The following is a 10893-nucleotide window of genomic DNA, read 5'->3' as shown; positions in this document are numbered from 1 at the left end:
AGTACTGAATCTCCTGAGGATCCTGAATATCAGGAAGGACTTGATGCCCTAAGACAGAGTCAGCAAACAACAGCCATGGGACAATTTTGTACAGCCTGCAAGTGAAGAATTTTTTTTACATTTTAACTGGTGGAGGAAAATATCAGAAGAAGAAAAATATTTCATCTTGCATGAAAACTATAAGAAATTTAAATATCAGTGTCCATAAATAAAATGTTATTAGAACACAGCCATTCCCAATTATTTACTTTTTGTCTCTGGCTGCTTTAATAATACACCAGCAGAGCTCAGCAGTTGCAACAGAGGCTACATGGTCCATTAAGCTGTAAATATTACTAACTGACCTCTACAAGAAAAGGTTGCTGACTCCTACCTGAAGGTCAAAACTGATGAGAGGCGAGGTGCTTCGAAATCCTTGGTAGAGTCTCCAACCCGAGACACCAATGAATGGGCTTCCAGGGAAAACAGAACCTGTGCAACCAGACCCTCACTCTCAAAATCTACAGCTCTTTCTTCCTCATACATTTAGTACGTTCATCGTCAGACACTGCTCTCAAGAATCTTGAGGTTCCCTTATTGTTGTTTCCATGGTGTGTTAGTTCACCTTGAGCTACACATGCAAAAAAGGGAGGGCTTGTATTAGGTATTCCCCTTACAAATCTCAGGTCTCTGGAGGCTAGGTCCAAACAAAGAGTTGAAAAGCTCCAGGTATATACACAGAAAACAAGCTAAGGTTCTTCAAAGTAGGATCCTTCTTCACTGTGTAATATAGTATGAGGCCAAAAGCCAAGCAGATAGACGGTTTCACTTCTCCATAGTTCCATTTTCTTCAGGGCATTTCCCATGAAGTGATGAGTTCCTTATTATCTCTGAATTCCTTTTTATATTACTAGCCCAGTGAGACTAAAGCAAGCTTCAAGCCTCTGCTTTTATTTAGCTTTTGACTTTTAAAACTGTTAATCATCGAGTGCCTCAAGCTGTAAAAGATGCAGAGAAAGGAGAGCTCACCTTGGTATATTTTTTTCTTATTTCTGGTTGACATGGTTTCTCTCCAGTGCCTTTAAATAGGTGTTTTTATTTATTGTTTCTTTTCTTATTGTGTCCAATTTTTATTGTTTGTTCCAAGACAGGAAGTTTGTTCTGATGCAAGGTACTCTCTTAAAACTAGAGGTAGAACTGGTTTTTTTTCTCTTGTTAAAGGAAATAGTGGTCTCAAGTCTTTTTCTACTAGGATTGCCAAATGATAAATCTGTCTGCTTCATTCCAACAAAAAGTGACTTTAGGCTGGAAATCCTGGGAGGTGTCTTCCTAGTATAAAGTATATTTTCACCGAGTATCCAAGGAATGCACTTTACAATAGCAGAGATAATGTAATTGTGTGCCACAGAAGAGTCCGAACTATGACCTACATAAGAACAGAATTTTGTCCCAAGGACACCTTTAGAAAGTAAAATACCATTGAGATACTATAAATCTATGATAACTACTCATGTCTGAATTGCCATTGGATACCCTCAATTATCCCTTCTATCATGTTTTCATGCAGATATTGAGCTCCAAGACAAAGTACTCAAAACTGAATTACTTCCATCTTTCTCTCTTCACTATTACCTCCTACTTTTCAGTAACCATAGGATGTTTATTTCCCCAAATTGTGGAAGTAGAAAACTTCAATATGTGGTTAGTTGATTTTTTAAAGACAGGCCTTGCTGTAAGCTAGTCATAGGCAGTGAGTGTTTTGATTCATGGAAATTCTAGAAACTCTTTAATTAACCTTATAAAAAGGCTGTTAACTTGAAACATCTTCCACAACAAGTAATACTTTCATAGATGGAATAGATCTGTCACTATTCCAATAGAGGAATAGGCTCATACATGGTGAAGTATAAGGAAAGAAATAGTAAAGATAAAAGGAGAAATCAGTGAAATAGAACACAAAAATATAATGGATAAAATCAACAAAACCAAAAGCTAATTTTTTAAATGACTAATAAAACTGATAAAACCCTAGTGATACATACCAAGAAAAAGTAGCATAAATTAAACTCAAAGTAAGTAAAAGTAAATAAATAACAAAAGATAAGAGTACAAACCAAGTAAATAGAATATAGAAAAGCAAAGGAGAAAATCAGTAGAACCAAAGCTTATTATTTGTAATGATTAATTAAAATGATAAAATTGATTAAAAACTAGCTAGACTGATCAAAAAGAAAAGAAAAATCAAAAAAGAGATGCATCACTGTAGACCTTAGTTTCATTTTAAAAGAATAATAAGGAAATATTATGAACAGTTTTATGCCAGTAAAGTTGGCCTGTGGACAATATACTTGAAAGATATGACTTATGGAAAGATATCCAAAATGAAATAGAAAACATAAATAGTGCTATAACAATTACAGAATTAGAATTTACAATCAAAATCCTTACCACAAAGAAAGTTCCAGGCCCAGAAGGATTCAATGGTAAATTCTATCAAACATTTAAGGAAAAATAATACTAATCCTATAAAAACTGTTTCAGAAAATCAAAGAGGAGAGAACATTTTCCAATTCATGTAACAGTACCAAAATCAGACAAAAGAACTACATACCAAATTCCCATAAACAAAGACACAAATTTATAAATATATAAATGGAAAAATGCATAATGGCCAAGAATGGCTTATACTGATAATAAGGGATCAGTTCAACATTCAAAAATAAATCAATCACCATATAAATAAAATAAAGGGGAAAGAACCCCATATGATCATCACAATAGATGCAGGGGGAAAAAGTAGACAAAATTCAATTCCCATTTATGAGAAAAAACTTTGAAAACTAGGAGTAAAAGGGAACTCCTTCAACATGATAAAAGGCATCTTTGAAAACCCTGCAGCTAATATTTTTGAAAGTGAAAGGTTCAAAACTTTCTAGCTAAGATCACAAATAGATATCTATCTCACTTCTTCTGTTCAACCTTGTGATGCAGGTCTTAGCTAGCCAGTTTCACCAGGCAAAGATAGATAGTAGATAGATAGATGGATGGATGGATGGATAGACAGATAGATGATAGATTGATTGATAGATAGATAGATAGATAGAGATAGAGGATTGATTGATAAAGGCAAGGCATAAATACTGGAAAGGAAGACAAAAACTGTCTTTATTTGCCAGGACATTATCATATACAGAGTAAATTTCAATGAATTTATACAAAAGGTACTAGAACTAATAAATAAAGTTAGCAAGGACACAGTCAATAATACAAAAATCAACTTTATTGCTGTATAATCACAATTTAAAATTTTAAAGTAAAATTAGAAACTAACATCATTTACTAGAATATCAAGATATGAAATACTTAGGAATAAATTAAGCAAAAATAAGAGAACAAATTTGTACAATGAAAACTATAATAATTTGCAAAATTAAAGAAGATATAAATAGATATACTGTGATAGTGGCAAATATTGGCCTTTAATTTTATTGTTTTATCTTTGACAGATTTTGAAATTAATTTTGTAATGGCCTCATAAAACAAGTTTGGAAGTATTCCCACTTTATACTTTCTGTGTGTAAAAGTATGTAAGATATTTTGAAGAATTCACCTGGGAATGGAGTTTTCTTTGTGGATGAGTTTACTTTTCAAAATTTAAATATTTAATAGCTTAATTAAGGATTCAGTTAGGCAGAGAGAGCAAATCCCCCCTTCCTCCACCTTTTTATTCTATTGAAGCCCTCAATAGACTGGAATATGCCTACTCATGTTGGGGGGGGGGCAATGCACCTCATTCAGTCTATTGATTCAAATGCTAATCTCTTCTTGAAATAGTTTCACAGACATAACCAGAAATAACGCCTAACCAGACATCTGGACATCTCTTGATCCAGTCAAGTCATAAAAAGAACATATATAGATATGCTACATATACCACAATTTGTTTATTCATTCATCAGTTGATGGGTTTTGCTATTATAAAAAATGCTGCAGTAGGGGCTTCCCTGGTGGCGCAGTGGTTGAGAGTCCGCCTGCCGATGCAGGGGACACGGGTTCATGCCCCGGTCCAGGAAGATCCCACATGCCGCGGAGCGGCTGGGCCCATGAGCCATGGCCGCTAAGCCTGTGCGACCAGAGCCTGTGCTCTGCAACGGGAGAGGCCACAACAGTGAGAGGCCCACGTATCCACCCCACCCCCAAAAAAAAGTGCTGCAATAAACATGAGTATATAAGTCTTTGTATGGACATATGTTTTCATTCCATTAGATAAATACCTAAAGTGGGATTGCTAGATCAGATAATTATGTTTAATATCATAAGATGATACCATACTATCTTCCTAAGTAAATGTGCTATTTTGAATTTCCACAGCAAGGTATGGGAGTCTCAGTTGCTTCACATCTTTGTCAGAAGTATTGTCCGTCTTCTTCATTTGAGTCATTCAGGTGAGTCCGTAGTGGTATCTCACTAAAGTTTTCATTTGCATCTTCTTGATGACTACTGATGTGGATCGTACTTTGTGATTATTGGCCACGTTTGTGAAGTGTCTGTCAAACCTTTTGCCCATTTAAAATTTTTCTTCTCTTTAAGAGTCCTTTATATGCTCTGGATAAGGTCTTTATTTACTTTTCTGGATATCAGCCTTTTGTTGATATAGTTTCAATTTTTTTCTCTCAGTCTGTGGCTTTCTTAATAAGTTTCAAAGAAATTGAACAAATTTTGATCTAATCAGTTTTCCATTTTTTTTTTTCTCTTATGTGATTTTTGGATCCTGTTAAGAAATCTGCCTAACCCAATGTCATAAAGATTTTGTCTTAAAGCTTTCTTCTAGAAATTTAATACTTTTAGCTCTAACATTTAACTTTATGACTCATTTTGAGTTCATGTTTGCATATGGGGTGAGGTGGAGTTTCTTTTCCCCATGCATTTGTTTCTCCATTTATTCCAGGATTGTTTTTTAAAAGGCTATATTTTCCCATTAAATAATTTTGGAACATTGAGTGGAAATCACTTGAGCATTTAAGTGTGAGTGCCTTTTCTGATGCATTTTCATAACTCCTGTAAGAAAATACCACACTACAAGAGTGGGTCACCCATTTGAGCCTAGGTAGAAGCCCTCTTAATGAGTCATTTTTAGGAAGGACTCTCAGAGATGGAGGCAGTTTTTGTTGAAGGCTGATACAGCCAAGATCCCTGATTCTCCACTGCTGGCATATGCAGGTACTTTGTGGCAGGCACCTGAGAAGAATGAAGTAAATGATGTTTTTCTTCAGATATTTTAAACTTAGTTTTACAGTGCACTGATCACTTTCCATAACTTTGGTTTTGGTAAAGGGATTTGATTACCCTGAAGTGTCATGTAAATTAATAAATGATGATTCAAAAGAGCGGATGGATTACAATTAGACCTTATGAGTCTTTGTCTCAAAATCCTGTATATTATTCTAAATTTCTGAAATATATGTATAATAACTGGCATTAAGGGAAAACAACAATAATAAATGTTGTGCGGGGAAAACACAGTTAATGTATTGTGGTTTTATTATTTACACTGACTCTAATGCAACCGATTCATTTTGTGACTAATAGCAAAAAAGAGAAAACATGAAATGAGCAGCTGAACAGAGCCACCTAGCCATCATCCTGATCAACGATCACTGTTGAAGCTCCCAGGGAGCTGTGAGATCATTCTTTCTCAGTGCAATCAGGTTCCCAGTTTCCCAGTCCTCTCTCCCACTGCTCTGCCTTCTTCTCACTCTCCGCATGGACTGTCATTCTCCTCTCCTCCCCCTGCCCAGGTCTCATTGCCAATTATGAACTTGTCTCTTCTTGGTCACAGACTTAACCTGGTTGAAGTAATGATATGATATTTTCACTTCTCTGGACATACAGTGATGTCATTTGAGCCCAAAAAGACAGACTGGAACCAATTACAGATATTTGGTGCATCACTTGGTAATTTTAAATGATGTATGAAAACAGTATAAACATGGATCGATTTTTATATCCTACTTTGATCCTACTTGGCCACAAATTGTGATAACACTTGTTTCGAATAGAAAACTATGAAAAGGTGAGAGAAAAGTCACAGAAGGATGGTTTGCAACTTAAGGTGTCAATGTCCTTTTTTAAGGATTTCTCCCATCACTCGCACAGTGAAGATACTTTCAACATCAAGTTATATCATTTAGAACCTCATGTGTCAGAGGGATATACTTTATAGTTTTAACTGCCTGTCCCATATATGAAAATATTTATATCAGGATTTTTATCATTATAATATCACAGATTTTCAGACCTGGAAAAGAGCTCACAATTAATCTTGTGAAGTCCAAGCTCCTAACTTTAAAAATGAAAGAACTAAATCTTACAGAAGTAAAGAAATTAACCTCAAATCTCAGAGCTACTTAACAATAGAGCAAAATGTTGACTCTATGCTTCCAGAGTACAATTTTAATGTTACACCCCTCAAACTCTGGAATCTGGAACAATACCCTACACAGTGGAGATTCTAATGAATAATAATCATGAAGGTTGGAAGGAATCAATTTTCTTGACTACAGCTAGGAACCCATTCTTATAACTTACAATTTACATGATTTTCAGGGTAAGCATATTTTCCATGCATATGGAATGCATAGAAAATGTAGCCCAGATGAATGCTAAATGTTTTAAAAACAAAATATGCCTGGGAAAGGAGCAAAATTAGAACAGTAAAGGAATAAGTCTCAAAAACAAATAGTCTGAGACTCCTGAAGAATATCTCAAGTTTGTGGAGATTACAGAATAGTTTCAAGTTTCTAGATACTGAGATCTTGGAATGACTGAAGACTGTATGTTGAAATGCATGCCCTTGGCATTGCTGTGATGCAGTTAGACTATGTCATTTTAAACTAAGCTGGGCCCTCAACAGCTCCAGTCCACATCCCTGAAAGCAACTGGCTCACCATCCAGCTATCAGCGTGACCGAACTTTGTCCAGAATGACCTACCCAAGACACTTGCACAGTTCATGGTACATGGATGATCAATAAAGAATGGTATTAAACAGGTGAATTTATCTCCTCCTACAATGCTGGGAAAATTGTAGTTCGATGCACTGGGAAATATGTGGTTTGAAGCTACAGATACCGTGGTTACTGACCAACCCTAACATTTGTGTTAATAAATCATAACCGCTGGTTAAGGAAAAGCATACTGGTCATAACTTTCTCACCCTCTGTAGCCTTGTTCTGAAAAAGAGATGGAAACCTTCTATATTTAGAAGAAGAAAATGATCTTTTAAAAAAAATTCAATGCACTTTTTTTTCCCCTAAATAAATTAGACTCGTGCCAGGATGGTGAATTCTCCAAAGAGGGTGAGGACAAAATCTTGACATCCATTGTAGTTTCAATCTCTCCATGCCTCAGGGAGAAAGTTAGCTCCCATTTCTGAGCTAATGGAAGTCCTTCCTGGTGTCCAGAGGGAGATAGTGTATGCCATGGTCCCTGGGCTATAAGTGGACGCAAGACCATCTTAGGTAATGTCCTCACAGTTCACAGTCCACACTGATTTTGGCACTAAAGAAAGTGTTGAACCTGTGGGGATTTTTAGTCAAGCAATAGCCAAATATGTTTTTAATATTAAGAGAAAAGGACCTATACTTAAATCACTATACTGTAAAGCAAAAATTACTGCTACAAGAGAAACATAATCAAAGTACTATAAAGTACCGATGGAATACTCTATTTAACTGATAGTAAGAGAAAAGTTTTAAAATGGTGTGGCATTCCGACTGGGCTTTAAACAATTGGTTAAATTCTAACGGGAAAAAAGCATAGAGATTGTGTTCTGTGTTGCAGGAATAGTAGTAAAGGCATGACAGTTAACCTGTGTTTAGGAATGGCCAGAAAAACAGAAGTAGGAATGTAAGTTTTGAGGAAGAAAAGAAGTTAGAAGATGGTCAGCTGTATATTTGCCTTCAGATCTATTCCTCAGGCTTGCATCCAATTCCCCTCCATATCATAGAAAAGCCTGCCCCTGCAGACTGCTTTATCAAGGCTCCAACCTTATCTAGTTTACAGCTGAGTTTGGCCAGTGGGAGATACCTGCTAGAGACTGGAGGGCAGTAGTGCAGAGATCTGGGCTCTGTCTGCTCCTTTCTCACTCTTGGGTGTGAACTCTGACAGCAACTATGTCTTCATGTCTCCATCTTCCATGGGACAGTCCACCCTGTGCAGTTTCACTTCTCACCAGGAAGCCCCCACTTAGTTGAGTTTCCTCCAAAGAGCTTTGGCTTCTTGGTTCTGGTAACACCATCTCATCACATTGTCCTCTCTGCCTTAAGGGTGGTAGCAGCTTCCTCTTTCACCTGAAGGAAATCAGGATATGTCACCCCAAATACGCCTCTCTGACATAAAAATTCTTTTGAGTTAAAGTCAGCTAAGAAGTAGGAAAAGCTCTCTCTACCCTCCCCTTTTCTGTCTGAAGGCAGGATACAAATTCTCCCTTTACTGGAGACAGACTCTTATCAGCTCAGAGACAGCACCAGAGCAATCTGCACACAAACCTCACTTTATTAGTTCCCTCCTAAATATTTACCTTCCCACAGTTTGCCATCCTTAGAAGCCTAAAACTGCTTTCCTTTGTCCTGCTATTTCTCTACAAATGTATTGTTCTTTGTTGAAGATACTATATAAGCTGGAGTTCTAAGCCACAGTTCTGAGTTACTTTTCATTGAGGTTTCTCCTCCATGATGTGCACAGCACAGGTAAATAAACTATTTTCCTCTTGTTAATCTTTTTGTTAAGGAACCCCAGATGAAAACTTAAGATCAGCAAAGGTAAAGCTTTGGCTCCCCTAAATGGCTAACCTATGGCTTGTTTCTCTATCCTTCATTTGACTTCTCAGCTTTCCCATCACTTTGCTTAAAAGACCCAGAGTTGCTTCTATTTTTTGCCAGGAGTCTGATAAGTACAGATGGCCATTAAGACTGACTTTGCTCCACCTTTCTTTGCCTTTCCCTACCTTAGTCCTCTACATTTAAAAGTACAGCTGACCCTTGAACAACGCTGGTGTTAGGGGTGCCAAGACCCCACACACAGATGAAAATTTGAGTATAACTTTTGATTCCCCCAAAACTTAACTACAAATAACCTACTGTTAGTGGAAGTCTTACCAATAACATAAACAGTCAGTTAACACATATTCTGTATGTTATATGTTTTATATACTGTATTCATTCAATAAAGTAAGCTAGAGAAAAGAAAATTTTATTAAGAAATAAAGAAATTAAGAAAATTATATGGAAGAAAAATACACTTACAGTACTGTACTGTATTTATCAATACTATAAGTTTACATGGTTTGTTTACAGGATGAATCATCTGTCTGACAGTATGTATATCAATATTGTCTTATATGATACAAAACACAATAGATGTTCTATGTATTACTATCACTAGCCTTCACAATGAAAAGATAATGTGAAAAATACATATTTATTTACAAGTATAATGATTCGTGCATTGATAATGAAGAAGCAGCAGTATGATTTCTTCATGGTAGCCTAGCCTATGCACTAGTGAATGAATCATTATAAAATTTTATGACATACAATACTATAGTCTTATTCATAATACAGTATTAGAAACATTGTTACTTTTTTTTTTAGAAACCACCTACCTGTGATGATAGGCTGATACACAGTTTTTCCAAGAATGAGAGAGAGGGGCATACTGTATGGTAATGTAATTCTTTGAAAGCAAAGTTATAAAACAGTAAGAAAACTAACACGCTGTCAATTTTATGTTAAATATTACTAACCTTATGCCTATGTAAGATATGCTGTCCATTTCAATACAAGTCTGGTGCACCATGTTCTACCCGATGAATACTTAGGTGATGTTGATGGTGATGACACAAAAAGCTCTCCTATGGTTCTTGTCATACGGTTACTAGATTTTCACATGAAGACACTCACATACACACAGCAGATAAGTTCATTAACTGTACGGCATGATGATCATTTACTCTTCGTTAAGTGGAAGTGGATCATCATAAAGGTCTTCACCCTTGTTGTCTCCACGTTGAGAAGGCTGCGGGGGAGAAGGGGTTCATCTTGCTATATCAGCAGCGGCAGAGAGGGAAGAGATGGAGGAGGGGGAGGGGGAGGGCAGGAGAGGCAGGCACACTCTGTGTAACTTTATGGAACTACATGCTAATTTCTGTCTGACTTTTGCTTTTTCATTTCTCTAAAACTGTTTCTAGATGGAATCAATCCCCCTACTGTTTTTCACTTTGGTTTCAGTACCCATTTCATAGAAGGGCCCATCCACGTCGTAAAAAAATGCAAAAGCAGTCTTGAAAAATCAGAACACTTCAAACGGAATGTCCAATGTCAGTTTGTTTGCTGGCACTGCTTCTTCTACATCTTCTTCCTAATTGTCTGGCCCTGGTTCAGAAGCATTCAGTCATCTTCTGTTAATTCCTCTGGTGTGGTGTCTATTAGCTCTTGAATTTCTCCAAGATCCATATTTTGAAACCCTTTACTTCCCACCTTTTTTGTCATAGCCACAATCTCTTTCAGGATTTCCATGACTGGTTCTGTCATAAATCCTGTGAAGTCATGCACAACATCTGGACAGAGTTTTCTCCAGCAGGAATTTATTGTTTTGGGCTTGATGGCTTTCACAACATTTTCTATAATAACAATAGCATCTTCAGTGGAAGGTGTAATCCTTCCAGACTTTCACGATGTTCTCTCCATCAGGATTCTCTTCCATAGTGCTGACAATCCTTTCCATAGCATACTGTGTGTGATGAGCCTTAAAGGTCTTTCCGACACCCTGATCTAGAGGTTGACTTTGAGATGTTGTGTTTGGTGGCAAGGAGACCACTTCAGCAACTTTGATGTTGAACTCATGAGGCTCTGGG

At 36.6% G+C, this 10893-nt stretch overlaps 1 protein-coding gene across 1 annotated transcript in view; it reads right to left on the bottom strand.

The window, feature by feature from the left end:
• Nucleotides 1-240: 240 nt before the first annotated feature.
• The window catches only part of IFI44 (interferon induced protein 44), a gene marked incomplete at both ends in the record, with an annotated part of 39844 nt that continues 29191 nt past the window's right edge, over nt 241-10893 (bottom strand). The window contains 2 exon segments of the mRNA XM_079721141.1: nt 241-297; nt 5177-5217. Of these exon segments, the coding sequence (XP_079577267.1) occupies nt 241-297; nt 5177-5217 (98 nt within the window).

Source organism: Hyperoodon ampullatus, assembly GCF_949752795.1.
Source record: "Hyperoodon ampullatus genome assembly, chromosome: 2".
Lineage (NCBI taxonomy): Eukaryota > Metazoa > Chordata > Mammalia > Artiodactyla > Ziphiidae > Hyperoodon > Hyperoodon ampullatus.
The sequence above is the reverse complement of the archived record's forward strand: the minus strand, read 5'-3'. Positions and strand labels throughout refer to the sequence as shown.